Source organism: Trematomus bernacchii, unplaced genomic scaffold (assembly GCF_902827165.1).
Source record: "Trematomus bernacchii unplaced genomic scaffold, fTreBer1.1, whole genome shotgun sequence".
Taxonomy (NCBI): domain Eukaryota; kingdom Metazoa; phylum Chordata; class Actinopteri; order Perciformes; family Nototheniidae; genus Trematomus; species Trematomus bernacchii.
In genome coordinates this window covers 6751532-6765668 of record NW_022987547.1, presented here as the reverse complement: position 1 = coordinate 6765668, position 14137 = coordinate 6751532, and the positions used below count along the sequence as shown (strand labels likewise).

The following is a 14137-nucleotide window of genomic DNA, read 5'->3' as shown; positions in this document are numbered from 1 at the left end:
AATGTAATCTATGTAAGAAATCAAATAAAAAGTCATGATAGTCTGTCGAAAAATTTGAAAAAAAGTAATACTATCGTATGTCAATCATTTGGAAGAAAGTCACAGTATAGTGTGTCGAAAAATGTGAAAAAATAAACAAAAGATATCCCATATGGTCTAGCGGTTAGGATTCCTGGTTTTCACCCAGGTGGCCCGTGTTCGACTCCCGGTATGGGAACAAGTTTTATAGGGGAAAAATAATCAAAGTATAAACTGTCCTAAAAAAATCTAATACATGGAAGAAATAAAATAAAAAGTCATGGTATAGTGTGTCGAAAAATGTGAAAACAAAACAATGGTATAGTAGTGTGTCGAAACATTTGATAAAAAGTCACAGTATAGTGTGTCGAAACATTTGAGAAGATACACAAAAGAAGTCCCATATGGTCTAGCGGTTAGGATTCCTGGTTTTCACCCAGGTGGCCCGGGTTCGACTCCCGGTATGGGAACAAGTTTTATAGGGGAAAAATAATCAAAGTAAACTGTCCTTAAAAAAATGTAATATATGTAAGAAATAAAATAAAAAGTCATGGGGTGTTTCTCAATCGCGAGTAAAGCTGCTTTAGAGCCACTACTTCAAGCATACTACGTCATCGAGTGCCGCCAAAGTACTGTTTCAATCTCCAGCATACTTGGAAATCTACCGAGCCCGGCGTACTCCGTTTGGAGAAATATCGAGGCTGCACATGAGTAGACTCCGCGGTCTTAAAATCCCCACAATGCTTTGCGCACGGACCAATTTCCCCAAATCTGTGGCGGAAGATGTAATCGGGGCCTCTCATATGACGCACACCTGCACACTCGCTAGCGTGTTCCACTTTTCGTTTTCTGAATAGCAGGAAGTATTCTTGACTCGCTTCTGAAGCAAGATGCTCGGCAGACATGTGCTACCAAGCAAGCGTACTCGCGATGGAGAAACACCCAGGGTATAGTGTGTCGAAAAATGTTAAAACAAAACCATGGTATAGTGTGTCGAAACATTTGAAAAAAAGTCACAGTAGAAAAAACTTCATAGTAGAATATGTCGAAAAACTTGAAAAAAAGTCATATTAGAATATGTCGAAATCTAAAATAAAAAGTCATCGTATAGTGTGTGACTCAAATGGGGAAAAAGCACAAAAGATATCCCATATGGTCTAGCGGTTAGGATTCCTGGTTTTCACCCAGGTGGCCCGGTTTCTACTCCCGGTATGGGAAATAGTTTTATAGGGGAAAAATAATCAAACTATAAAATGTCCTAAAAAAATGTAATATATGTAAGAAATAAAATAAAAAGTCATGGTATAGTGTGTCGAAAAATGTGAAAACAAAACCATGGTATAGTGTGTCAAAACATTTGAAAAAATACACAAAAGAAGTCCCATATGGTCTAGCGGTTAGGATTCCTGGTTTTCACCCAGGTGGCCCGCGTTCGATTCCCGGTATGGGAACAAGTTTTATAGGGGAAAAATAATCAAAGTAAACTGTCCTAAAAAAATGTAATATATGTAAGAAATAAAATAAAAAGTCATGGTATAGTGTGTCGAAAAATGTGAAAACAAAACCATGGTATAGTGTGGCGAAACATTTGAAAAAAAGTCATTGTATGGTATGTAAATCATTTGGAAGAAAGTCGAAGTATAGTGTGTTGAAAAATGTGAAAAAAGACACAAAAGATATCCCATATGGTCTAGCGGTTAGGATTCCTGGTTTTCATCCAGGTGGCCCCGGTTCGACTCCCGGTATGGGAACAAGTTTTATAGGGGAAAAATAATCAAAGTATAAACTGTCTAATATATTAAAAAAATGTAATATATGTAAGAAATAAAAAAAAAAGTCATGATAGTGTGTCGAAAAATTTGAAAAAAAGTAATAGTATGGTATGTCAATCATTTGGAAGAAAGTCACAGTATAGTGTGTCGAAAAATGTGAAAAAAGACACAAAAGATATCCCATATGGTCTAGCGGTTAGGATTCCTGGTTTTCACCCAGGTGGCCTGGGTTCGACTCCCGGTATGGGAACAAGTTTTATAGGGGAAAAATAATCAAAGTAAACTGTCCTAAAAAAATGTAATATATGTAAGAAATAAAATAAAATGTCATGGTATAGTGTGTCGAAAAATGTGAAAACAAAATCATGGTATAGTGTGTCAAAACATTTGAAAAAATACACAAAAGAAGTCCCATATGGTCTAGCGGTTAGGATTCCTGGTTTTCACCCAGGTGGCCCGGGTTCGACTCCCGGTATGGGAACAAGTTTTATAGGGGAAAAATAATCAAAGTAAACTGTCCTAAAAAAATGTAATATATGTAAGAAATAAAATAAAAAGTCATGGTATAGTGTGTCGAAAAATGTGAAAACAAAACCATGGTATAGTGTGGCGAAACATTTGAAAAAAAGTCATTGTATGGTATGTAAATCATTTGGAAGAAAGTCGAAGTATAGTGTGTTGAAAAATGTGAAAAAAGACACAAAAGATATCCCATATGGTCTAGCGGTTAGGATTCCTGGTTTTCACCCAGGTGGCCCGGGTTCGACTCCCGGTATGGGAACAAGTTTTATATGGGAAAAATAATCAAAGTATAAACTGTCTTAAATAAATGGAATAGACTAGAGTAAGTCGAAACATTTAAAAAAGGCATATTATAATCTGTTATAGAATTGGAAAAAACTTCATAGTAGAATATGTCGAAAAACTTGAAAAAAAGTCATATTAGAATTTGGGCTGTCAGTCGATTAAAATATTTAATCGCGATTAATCGCATGATTGTCCATAGTTAATCGCGATTAATCGCAAATTAATCGCACATTTTTTATCTGTTCTAAATGTACCTTAGAGGGATATCTTTCAAGTTTGTAATACTCTTATCAACATATGAGTGGACAAATATGCTTTATATGTTTGTTTATTATCATTTGAACAATGACAAATATTCTCATGAATATTAAACACAACAACCTCTGAACATTACAAATATTCGCCTCAATTCAACCTGGAACCTCTCTCATACAATAATACTGTGTGTGTGTGTGTGTGTGTGTGTGTGTGTGTGTGTGTGTGTGTGTGTGTGTGTGTGTGTGTGTGTGTGTGTATGTGTGTGTGTGTGTGTATGTGTGTGTGTGTGTGTGTGTGTGTGTGTGTGTGTGTGTAGACACTGTGATGGATCGTTGAGCTATGTGCAGCTCAAGGCATATATGCTCGAATGGGAGCTGCCTGGACGCTGCAATAATGTTGCGCGTACTATCCGTGCTGAGTGTGCTGACTTTTCGTACAATGTCACACTGTCTGGCTACCTGCATAAAGTCAAGTGCTCGGCGCAGTTGTCGGCAAAATGTCATTGAAACAGCTCCTTATATCCGTTAGCGCAGCTAGCTAGCACCAGATGCTAACAACAACAACACGTAAGGTGTGCCTCGCTCGCGCGAGTCGCGCCACACATACACACTCCCTCCCGGTCCTCCCGATGGCCAGTCCGGGCCTGCCAGTGAGCGTGGAAGTGTGGTCTGCCACAAGCGGGCGGCAGGAGCGGGGCTGTCAGCATCAGCTTGTCGATGGTATTTTACACTCGATGCGCTCTGAAACTACGGCGGCCGAGGACAAAAAATACACATGCGTTAATCGCGTTAAAATAATTAGTGGCGTTAATTTTTTTTTGCGTTAACGCGTTATTAACGCGTTAACTTGACAGCCCTAATTAGAATATGTCGAAATCTAAAATAAAAAGTCATCGTATAGTGTGTGACTCAAATGGGGAAAAAGCACAAAAGATATCCCATATGGTCTAGCGGTTAGGATTCCTGGTTTTCACCCAGGTGGCCCGGTTTCTACTCCCGGTATGGGAACAAGTTTTATAGGGGAAAAATAATCAAACTATAAAATGTCCTAAAAAAATCTAATATATGTAAGAAATAAAATAAAAAGTCATGGTATAGTGTGTCGAAAAATGTGAAAACAAAACCATGGTATAGTGTGGCGAAACATTTGAAAAAAAGTCATTGTATGGTATGTAAATCATTTGGAAGAAAGTCGAAGTATAGTGTGTTGAAAAATGTGAAAAAATACACAAAAAGATATCCCATATGGTCTAGCGGTTAGGATTCCTGGTTTTCACCCAAGTGGCCCGGGTTCGACTCCCGGTATGGGAACAAGTTTTATAGGGGAAAAATAATCAAAGTAAACTGTCCTTAAAAAAATGTAATATATGTAAGAAATAAAATAAAAAGTCATGATAGTGTGTCGAAAAATCTGAAAAAAAGTAATAGTATGGTATGTCAATCATTTGGAAGAAAGTCACAGTATAGTGTGTCGAAAAATCTGAAAAAAAGTAATAGTATGGTATGTCAATCATTTGATAAAAAGTCACAGTATAGTGTGTCGAAAAATGTGAAAAAATACACAAAAGATATCCCATATGGTCTAGCGGTTAGGATTCCTGGTTTTCACCCAGGCGGCCCGGATTCGACTCCCGGTATGGGAAACAGATTTATAGGGGAAAAATAATCAAAGTAAACTGTCCTAAAAAAATGTAATATATGTAAGAAATAAAATAAAAAGTCATGGGGTGTTTCTCAATTGCGAGTAAAGCTGCTTTAGAGCCACTACTTCAAGCATACTACGTCATCGAGTGCCGCCGAAGTACTGTTCCAATCTCCAGCATACTTGGAAATCTACCGAGCCCGGCGTACTCCGTTTGGAGAAATATCGAGGCTGCACATGAGTAGACTCCGCGGTCTTAAAATCCCCACAATGCTTTGCGCACGGACCAATTTCCCCAAATCTGTGGCGGAAGATGTAAGGCGGGGCCTCTCATATGACGCACACCTGCACACTCGCTAGCGTGTTCCACTTTTCGTTTTCTGAATAGCAGGAAGTATTCTTGACTCGCTTCTGAAGCAAGATGCTCGGCAGACATGTGCTACCAAGCAAGCGTACTCGCGATGGAGAAACACCCAGGGTATAGTGTGTCGAAAAATGTGAAAACAAAACCATGGTATAGTGCAGGGGTCGGCAACCGCTGGCACGCGTGCCAACATTGGCACGCGGCACCGTAACCAGTGGCACACTAGGAATAAGTGGAATAAGTGTGCAAAATATTTAAATTGTATTTTCGGATCCTGAACGAGACCGCCGCCAGAGCGCGTCTCCCTGTTACCTGCAGAAGGAAGCCATGCACGTAGCGCAGCCCCGCTCTCTTTAACTCCAGGTGACTTTCTGCCGCTTTCCTCCGTGGTGCAGTGCTGATCGTTTCACCACAGAGGAAAGCACTTCACAAATTGCAGTACCCATAAGGAGCTGTACAAATACCGCAGTTTTTGCGTGGCTGTGTCTTTAGTTGAAAGCCCAGTGGCGATCTGCTCATCTCTCATTGAAATAATATGCTACAAAGGGGCGGACTGGCCATCTGTGTGTTGAACTTTCCTGTCGGCTCCCAGACCATAGTCGAGGAGGGCAGAAGCAACAAGCTTCAGGTTCAATAACCCACTTTAGCTTAAATGACTGGAGAGAGGCGAGCTCTTCTTGGGAGGCCGTTGCATTTATTTAGCTGTTCTTCTGTTTCACAAAATACATCACAGACCTCTGTTTTTCTGCTGCCTCGTTTCACTTCCAGAAACACACGCTCGCTCACTCTCGCTCTACCATCCACACACACACATGCACACGCCACACCCCTCTCTCTCTCTCTCTTAAAGGGATAGCGATCTCATCTCACTCTGCATGACCCTAATATCATAACATGTGTGTTCTGGAGAATCACAGAACGGACGATCGTCCTTATTATTATGCCGTTTAAACCAATTATTTAAATGTGTTTGTTAAATTCGGCATCATGTAAGTTGTGCTGACAGGTACACACACACTGCTTCCGCGCAGCGAGGCTCCCCCGCCCTCCTGTTGATAGTTCACCAGCGTCAAGTTCCTCAACCCCCGCCCCCCCGTTGATAATTCTCGATCGTTGGCACGCCGATAACAATTTTTTTTTTTAATGGCACTTCATATCAGAAAGGTTGCCGACCCCTGGTATAGTGTGTCGAAACATTTGAAAAAAAGTCACAGTATAGTGTGTCGAAACATTTGAAAAAAAACACTAAAGAAGTCCCATATGGTCTAGCGGTTAGGATTCCTGGTTTTCACCCAGGTGGCCCGGGTTCGACTTCCGGTATGGGAACAAGTTTTATATGGGAAAAATAATCAAAGTGTAATCTGTCTTAAATAAATGGAATAGACTAGAGTGAGTCGAAACATTTAAAAAAGGCATATTACAATCTATTATAGAATTGGAAAAAACTTCATAGTAGAATATGTCGAAAAACTTGAAAAAAAGTCATATTAGAATATGTCGAAATCTAAAATAAAAAGTCATCGTATAGTGTGTGACTCAAATGGGGAAAAAGCACAAAAGATATCCCATATGGTCTAGCGGTTAGGATTCCTGGTTTTCACCCAGGTGGCCCGGTTTCTACTCCCGGTATGGGAACAAGTTTTATAGGGGAAAAATAATCAAACTATAAAATGTCCTAAAAAAATCTAATACATGTAAGAAATCAAATAAAAAGTCATGGTATAGTGTGTCGAAAAATGTGAAAACAAAACCATGGTATAGTGTGTCGAAACATTTGAAAAAATACACAAAAGAAGTCCCATATGGTCTAGCGGTTAGGATTCCTGGTTTTCACCCAGGTGGCCCGGGTTCGACTCCTGGTATGGGAACAAGTTTTATAGGGGAAAAATAATCAAAGTATAAACTGTCCTAAAAAAATCTAATATATGTAAGAAATGTAAAAGAAAGTCATGGTATAGTGTGTTGAAAAATGTGAAAACAAAACCATGGTATAGTGTAGCGAAAAATTTGAAAAAAAGTCATTGTTTGGTATAAAAATCATTTGGAAGAAAGTCACAGTATAGTGTGTCGAAAAATGTGAAAAAAGACACAAAAGATATCCCATATGGTCTAGCGGTTAGGATTCCTGGTTTTCACCCAGGCGGCCCGGGTTCGACTCCCGGTATGGGAACAAGTTTTATAGGGGAAAAATAATCAAAGTAAACTGTCCTAAAAAAATGTAATATATGTAAGAAATAAAATAAAAAGTCATGGTATAGTGTGTCGAAAAATGTGAAAACAAAACCATGGTATAGTGTGTTGAAACATTTGATAAAAAGTCACAGTATAGTGTGTCGAAACATTTGAAAAAATACACAAAAGAAGTCCCATATGGTCTAGCGGTTAGGATTCCTGGTTTTCACCCAGGTGGCCCGGGTTCGACTCCCGGTATGGGAACAAGTTTTATAGGGGAAAAATAATCAAAGTATAAACTGTCTAATATATTAAAAAAATGTAATATATGTAAGAAATCAAATAAAAAGTCATGGAGTGTTTCTCAATCGCGAGTAAAGCTGCTTCAGAGCCACTACTTCAAGCATACTACGTCATCGAGTGCCGCCGAAGTACTGTTCCAATCTCCGGCATACTTGGAAATCTACCAAGCCCGGCGTACTCCGTTTGGAGAAATATCGAGGCTGCACATGAGTAGACTCCGCGGTCTTAAAATCCCACAATGCTTTGCGCACGGACCAATTTCCCCAAATCTGTGGCGGAAGATGTAAGGCGGGGCCTCTCATATGACGCACACCTGCACACTCGCTAGCGTGTTCCACTTTTCGTTTTCCGAATGGCAGGAAGTATTCTTGACTCGCTTCTGAAGCAAGATGCTCGGCAGACATGTGCTACCAAGCAAGCGTACTCGCGATTGAGAAACACCCAGGGTATAGTGTGTCGAAAAATGTGAAAACAAAACCATGGTATAGTGTGTCGAAACATTTGAAAAAAAGTCACAGTATAGTGTGTTGAAACATTTGAAAAAAATACACTAAAGAAGTCCCATATGGTCTAGCGGTCAGGATTCCTGGTTTTCACCCAGGTGGCCCGGGTTCGACTCCCGGTATGGGAACAAGTTTTATATGGGAAAAATAATCAAAGTATAAACTGTCTTAAATAAATGGAATAGACTAGACGGAGTGAGTCGAAACATTTAAAAAAGGCATATTATAATCTGTTATAGAATTGGAAAAAACTTCATAGTAGAATATGTCAAAAAACTTGAAAAAAAGTCATATTAGAATATGTCGAAATCTAAAATAAAAAGTCATCGTATAGTGTGTGACTCAAATGGTGAAAAAGCACAAAAGATATCCCATATGGTCTAGCGGTTAGGATTCCTGGTTTTCACCCAGGTGGCCCGGTTTCTACTCCCGGTATGGGAACAAGTTTTATAGGGGAAAAATAATCAAACTATAAAATGTCCTAAAAAAATCTAATATATGTAAGAAATTTAAAAGAAAATCATGGTATAGTTGGTCGAAAAATGTGAAAACAAAACCATGGTATAGTGTGGCGAAACATTTGAAAAAAAGTAATAGTATGGTATGTCAATCATTTGGAAGAAAGTCACAGTATAGTGTGTTGAAAAATGTGAAAAAAGACACAAAAGATATCCCATATGGTCTAGCGGTTAGGATTCCTGGTTTTCACCCAGGTGGCCCGGGTTCGACTCCCGGTATGGGAACAGGTTTTATAGGAGAAAAATAATCAAAGTATAAACTGTCTTAAATAAATCGAATAGAGTGAGTCGAAAAATGTATAAAAGGCATAGTATAGGATATTAAAAAAATGTATATTATAGTTTGTCAAAAAAGGACTAGGAATAGTTTTGTATATTGTTTAGACTTGGCGACCCGTCAATGTGTATGCCAACACCTCTACCTTTCTTGAATCAAAGAGCCTGTTTCGTTTATTGGCTTCATAGGTGTCTGCTTTTTGCTGGGTTATCATTATTCATATAAAACATCATGTGTATCCTCGTATTCTAACCTCTTAATGTCGATCACAAAGTGCACTAGGTTTGTGCATTTACCGTTGAAATGCTAAATATATGTAGAATTGTTCTGGTACTTTAAGAAGTAATTGAACGCTTTGGATATTTGAAAAGTTCGACACAGAAACCACCCACAAAGATAAACCCAATTGAAGCCCTGAATGTAAACACTAAGAAGCAGCTGAGAAAACAATGAGTCTGTGTCTGGTTAGATCGACCAGCTAATCATGTGATTCATTGATTCACAAACACTCACACACATAGCTAGTGTGTGCAAATACTCATACAGGAACATATCACCCAAGCCACAACAGACACAATAGTGGGACATTTCTCCACTAAATAAAACTTAGAAGTGGTACCCAATATATTTTAATATTTATTATGGAAGCCACTTAATGAAAGATTTTTTTTTTTTATGTAGAGAGGGAAGGCTTTAGGGGAAAATACCCAAAACAATGCAGAAATTAGAGCATTTGTTTCCTGCTGTGTTTGTTTTTGTGAAAATCTGCATCCTGACGTCACCTTTGCTTATCATAGGACTCACATAAACATAGATCAGAGAAAGGCTTACAGTGTTGTGTGTGTGTGCGTGCGTGTGTGCGTGCGTGCGTGCCACCTCTTGGCCATGACAGTCGGAGGATGTTGACCACTAGCCTCCAGAGCAAGTGACCTGATTGGTCAGCCATTATCTCTCCAGCTGTGTTATTTTATTTATTTTCAACTGAAGATGTCATGTTTGTTTTGTATTATTCCGGCACTGTTTTGATGTTTATAAGAGAAACATTCAGATTCATCAGCTTTCCTTTAGGTCCTTACTTCTTTTTCACTAGTATAAACTGTATTCCTACTGGGTTTGTGTCATTTTAACATCTCATGTTGATGCTGACTCACCTCAGCCACAGATTTACAAATCACTGAAGCCTCTGCATAATAGTCATCGTCTCACAGAACAGGAAACAATGCAGAGAAAGAAAGCAAATGTCTTTCATTAATCAAAGACAACAACACATGGGACACAGAATAGTATGTTTATTGTTTCAATACATTAAACATTATATGAAAAGACTGTCGACTATCTTATTATTTTTCTTGCATTCCTGATCTCCTTGTCTACATGATGCTGGTTTACACTGATGCTGGTCGATCCAAATATGCAAATGCTGCACACACACACAGAAGATTTTGCATGGCGAATGCAGGAGTTGCAGCTCATTAGCATTAGCTTCACATTACTTAATGAGCTTGGTGTTCTTCAACAGAGCACAGGTGTTACTGATGACATTACAAATGGTTCTGCTCCACTGGATTGTGGGTATAAGTGATTTAGCATGTAAAATACAACACGTAAAGCTGAATGGATTTCACCACTTATTGTTTTAATAATTACACCTGTGGTTTTCCTGTAATGACTGTCAGGGAAATAGATGGATTTTAGAAGACGCTTGCTGCAGTAAGTGAACTTTGCATACACTAGGGCTATTCTGAAAATACCTCCAGCCAACACAACAGAAAGATCCTTTAAAACACATCTTTATGATTACCGCTTATTTCCCTTTTTTTCTTTTTGCCATGCTAGCTCCACCATGAGGTTGACTTTTTTGTTTTTCATTTAAATATTAGACTTTTCATTTAGCACCAGGTCAACTTTTTAATTGATTTTTTAAAATGTTTTCCTTTGTTTTATGATATTTGAAAAAATAATAACCTTCCTATGCGCCACAGCTGCACTTTGTGTGAAGTGCGAATAAGCAAATGTTAGCATGCTATACATTAACTAGCATGCTGGACATAGACTCTTAGTGTTGTATCTTACTATTCTATTTGACTAAATACATCTATTTTTCTTTTACTGTTAACACTTATATTGTTATAATCACGTATATTGCATCTTTTTCAAGCTTTTTCAAGCTACATTACATCACAACTCAATCCTCAGTTCACATTATTTTGAACAAGTTAGTAACAAAACATTTTCACATTTCTGAATGCACTAACCCTGCAGAGACGAGAGGGCACAATCATAATACATTTAGTAACAAATCAACATTTACAGTACTTTTTTCACAGTGTTTTAAAATATATAATCTTTGCTAGACTTCATCTAAACATCATCTAAAATGAGTGGCAAAAATATGAATCCCCTTAAGTTGCGTTAGAGTCCAGAGATGATGAAGCTTCCCAGCAAAATGATTTGAAGCAGAGACAAAGCTGAGCTGAGGGGAAGCCCGGCCGTCCCCGCGAGGAGTTTGGCATCTTTGGACACGGACACTTTGCGTCCGAAGGTGGAGTGGATGTGTCTGAAGTTTCTCTGCAGAGGCGTCACCTGCTCTGCATCCTCCTCTGTGGAGAAGATCTGTGAGGTAAACTGAGCCAGCTGAGGAGGAAGGATAAAGGATAACTTACAGCACTCAGGAAACCATTTAGATGTTTGTTTTTCAGAAGAAGACTCAAGAGACCTACTTGGGACCATGAGATGTAGACGGGGACTTCATACAGAGTCCACACCACCACCTGAGAGCAGGGGGGGGTGGTGAGGCTGCCATAGTAACGGTAATACTGACTCATGTTGTGCTTCGGCAGCAGGTTCATCAGCGGGAACGGCTTGATTTTAGTCGTCTGGCCTTCGGGGAGGATGCAAAGATGTGATGAGAACACGAGTTATAAACAACACAAACAGCAGGCTGGAGAGGGTTTTCTAAAGTGACCTCTGACCTTTGTAAGCGACAGACGACAGCTTTTGTGATATGAGTCCAAAGTGCACATTGTCTGCATAGACAACCTGCAAGAAAGGGAAGACAAATCAGGATGTGTGTAGTGTACGTACAAAAAAACAATGTTGGGACAGATATTAGTTACCCCAACAGACAGATATTAGTTACCCCAACAGACAGATATTAGTTACCCCAACAGACAGATATTAGTTACCCCAAATATAGTCAAATAAAATTGTCTAATGTAATTATTATGTTTAATGTCTAATTATTATGTTGATTAATTGAAACTTATGGCATCCAATTATTTTTAACAAATGCTGTTAACTGGGTTATATTCAAAAACAGGCAGTGTAAACGTTAAAGCTGTACACAAGACTGATGACAAACTTTCGTAAAAGGTTCTTAAATATAACATGAATTAAGATTTTAACAGAGTAAAACAATATTTTATATATTCTACATTTAGGTTTGTCTGGATGTAACTTCTTTGCATTCAACAACATTTGGATGAGTAATTTTAATTAAATGACATGTTATATTTCAGTAGCTGTAATGGTCAGAAACTTTACTAATCACAACAAGTGTATTAAACTCACATCAATGAAGAATCCAAGCACAGCGAGTCCTGTTGGATCGTCTAATGCCACCGTCAGATTGGGATGGATGGACTTCATGTTGACTATGTGCATCTAAAGTAAAAAACAACAACAACAAGACATTAAGGAAAGGCTGCACAGCAACAGTTGTTTTGTGACGGTGTAGAGCTCGTCTACTGACCGTACTGTACCTCCATCGGGTATCTGCGTCCGTCCACCGTGTGCTCCGATCCGTTGGAGGCCGGGCCCCCCCAGTGGAAGTGCAGCTGGACGGTGTGGTACACATCTGGAAGACCTCCACCGCTCACTGACATGCCACTGCCAACCTCCATCACCACTGAGAGCAACCAGAAACATCACCAAATGAATATATACACATGGTTAAATCTGGAGAGGATGTGTGGTGTGTTCAGGGAAGGGCAATATGAGGAAAATGAAATATGACATTATTTTTCACCAATTAAATCTATTGATATTGCGAGTTTAACCCTTGATGCTTTCACAAAATATTTACACATTTAGATTTTTGATTAATGACCAGCAGTAATGTTGATTTAATGATTAAAGCAGGTAAACACAAATAACTGAAGAACTGAAACAGTCTTTACAGTAATGCAGCAAAAGACTACACTTACAGAATTACAGAATCTAAAACAATATCTAGTCTCATATCAAAATAATAATATAATATTGATATATTTTCAAGCCATAATATGACATTTACCAGAGTGTCCATCGTTTTTAAGTGTCCAGTGGCCCGTTTGGATCTCATCGAAGCCCTCCAGATGTAGATACTCCAGAGACTGGTTTCTGGTCATCTGGTGGTCCAGGTTAATGGGAGAGTGGAGCTCTTCAAGCAAAGGGTGACACGACGGGTACATGTCTCCCCATGCATAAGGATCTGGGATGGTGAAGAAGGCACATACGAACGGAATACAGACATGAGAGATCGAACAGAAGATCTTTTAGATACATTAGTGGTCTCCAAGTGGACATCTAGAGGATTTATGTGAGGAAAGACGATCAGTAATGAATCTGAAAGTTCATTCTTGTTCTGGAGCTTTTTATCAAATCACATGATCATCCTTAGCAGATACAAGATTACATTTTTTTTTTAAATATATTTTCTCAAAGGTTTAAGACTGAGATTAAGCTTAAGCTTGGGAAACTGTCAACACTTCATCGAGATTTTGAGAAGACAATGCCTTTTGAGCGGTTACCAATAAGAACAACTAAAAGGTAATTAAAAAAAAAAAAGGGTCAACCTTAAATTGTCCTAATTTGAGTAATGTCTCCTATTGGACACTACATTTATCACCAACAAGTGGGAACATGAGATAGAGAGATGAATAAGAGAGCATATTATATCCCATCTGTGGTCTGAAAAAAAAGAAAAAAGGTTACTTACCACACTGAGGCTCATCATAGCAGTAGTCTTCTGGAAATTACAAAAAGCAAAATGTTGACTAGCGTAATTTTTCTTTTGATTTTTTAAAATGACATTAAATAAGTGTAGTCCGTCACTGAGATTTAAGCAGGACCCTCACCTGAGTTAACGAGGTGGAACGACAATAAAGAAGGAGAGCAGCTGTCCAAACCATTTTAAGACCCGCAGCCCGAGGACTTCAGAGGGACAGGTGCTGATCTGAGTAGGCTGAGGATCAGAGCCGCGTCCTGCTTAAGTAGGAGGTGAAAAGCTGAGTTTGATTTTTGTGCTGGTGTGATCAGTGAAGCGTGTCATTACCAGTCTAGTGGTCTTTTCTGATCAACAGGCTCATTGATGCAGCACAGCTTCACCCCCCGGACCACACCCCCCCCACTGCTGCCAGCATAGATGCCCAGTGACCAGTAACAAGAGCCATTCATCGCATGGGAAAGTCAGCTGAATTATACACAGCGCCATATAAGGAGGCTGTAGAGATACATGAGCTGTA

At 39.1% G+C, this 14137-nt stretch overlaps 1 protein-coding gene and 19 non-coding genes across 20 annotated transcripts; 19 read left to right on the top strand and 1 right to left on the bottom strand.

The window, feature by feature from the left end:
* The first annotated feature begins 145 nt into the window (after positions 1 to 145).
* On the top strand, positions 146 to 217 carry trnae-uuc. The gene has a single exon. It is a non-coding gene; the product is annotated as a tRNA-Glu (tRNA).
* Positions 218 to 416: 199 nt separating this feature from the next.
* trnae-uuc lies at positions 417 to 488 on the top strand. Its single transcript has one exon. It is a non-coding gene; the product is annotated as a tRNA-Glu (tRNA).
* A 676-nt stretch (positions 489 to 1164) lies between these two features.
* trnae-uuc lies at positions 1165 to 1236 on the top strand. The gene has a single exon. It is a non-coding gene; the product is annotated as a tRNA-Glu (tRNA).
* Positions 1237 to 1397: 161 nt separating this feature from the next.
* trnae-uuc lies at positions 1398 to 1469 on the top strand. The gene has a single exon. It is a non-coding gene; the product is annotated as a tRNA-Glu (tRNA).
* Positions 1470 to 1697: 228 nt separating this feature from the next.
* On the top strand, positions 1698 to 1769 carry trnae-uuc. The gene has a single exon. It is a non-coding gene; the product is annotated as a tRNA-Glu (tRNA).
* Positions 1770 to 1968: 199 nt separating this feature from the next.
* On the top strand, positions 1969 to 2040 carry trnae-uuc. Its single transcript has one exon. It is a non-coding gene; the product is annotated as a tRNA-Glu (tRNA).
* A 159-nt stretch (positions 2041 to 2199) lies between these two features.
* On the top strand, positions 2200 to 2271 carry trnae-uuc. The gene has a single exon. It is a non-coding gene; the product is annotated as a tRNA-Glu (tRNA).
* A 228-nt stretch (positions 2272 to 2499) lies between these two features.
* On the top strand, positions 2500 to 2571 carry trnae-uuc. Its single transcript has one exon. It is a non-coding gene; the product is annotated as a tRNA-Glu (tRNA).
* A 1219-nt stretch (positions 2572 to 3790) lies between these two features.
* Positions 3791 to 3862, top strand: trnae-uuc. The gene has a single exon. It is a non-coding gene; the product is annotated as a tRNA-Glu (tRNA).
* A 231-nt stretch (positions 3863 to 4093) lies between these two features.
* Positions 4094 to 4165, top strand: trnae-uuc. Its single transcript has one exon. It is a non-coding gene; the product is annotated as a tRNA-Glu (tRNA).
* Positions 4166 to 4425: 260 nt separating this feature from the next.
* trnae-uuc lies at positions 4426 to 4497 on the top strand. The gene has a single exon. It is a non-coding gene; the product is annotated as a tRNA-Glu (tRNA).
* Positions 4498 to 6114: 1617 nt separating this feature from the next.
* On the top strand, positions 6115 to 6186 carry trnae-uuc. Its single transcript has one exon. It is a non-coding gene; the product is annotated as a tRNA-Glu (tRNA).
* Positions 6187 to 6423: 237 nt separating this feature from the next.
* trnae-uuc lies at positions 6424 to 6495 on the top strand. Its single transcript has one exon. It is a non-coding gene; the product is annotated as a tRNA-Glu (tRNA).
* Positions 6496 to 6656: 161 nt separating this feature from the next.
* On the top strand, positions 6657 to 6728 carry trnae-uuc. Its single transcript has one exon. It is a non-coding gene; the product is annotated as a tRNA-Glu (tRNA).
* A 230-nt stretch (positions 6729 to 6958) lies between these two features.
* trnae-uuc lies at positions 6959 to 7030 on the top strand. The gene has a single exon. It is a non-coding gene; the product is annotated as a tRNA-Glu (tRNA).
* Positions 7031 to 7224: 194 nt separating this feature from the next.
* Positions 7225 to 7296, top strand: trnae-uuc. Its single transcript has one exon. It is a non-coding gene; the product is annotated as a tRNA-Glu (tRNA).
* Positions 7297 to 7894: 598 nt separating this feature from the next.
* On the top strand, positions 7895 to 7966 carry trnae-uuc. Its single transcript has one exon. It is a non-coding gene; the product is annotated as a tRNA-Glu (tRNA).
* Positions 7967 to 8207: 241 nt separating this feature from the next.
* Positions 8208 to 8279, top strand: trnae-uuc. The gene has a single exon. It is a non-coding gene; the product is annotated as a tRNA-Glu (tRNA).
* A 230-nt stretch (positions 8280 to 8509) lies between these two features.
* trnae-uuc lies at positions 8510 to 8581 on the top strand. Its single transcript has one exon. It is a non-coding gene; the product is annotated as a tRNA-Glu (tRNA).
* Positions 8582 to 9964: 1383 nt separating this feature from the next.
* car15 (carbonic anhydrase 15) lies at positions 9965 to 13648 on the bottom strand. Its single transcript, XM_034123357.1, has 7 exons — positions 13612 to 13648; positions 12928 to 13104; positions 12395 to 12540; positions 12204 to 12296; positions 11606 to 11672; positions 11354 to 11514; positions 9965 to 11267 (listed from the first exon to the last, which is right to left on the bottom strand). Exons 2-7 carry the CDS (start codon positions 13082 to 13084, stop codon positions 11046 to 11048), a joined length of 846 nt encoding a protein of 281 aa, XP_033979248.1. The 5' UTR covers positions 13085 to 13104; positions 13612 to 13648; the 3' UTR covers positions 9965 to 11045.
* Between the last annotated feature and the right edge of the window lie 489 nt (positions 13649 to 14137).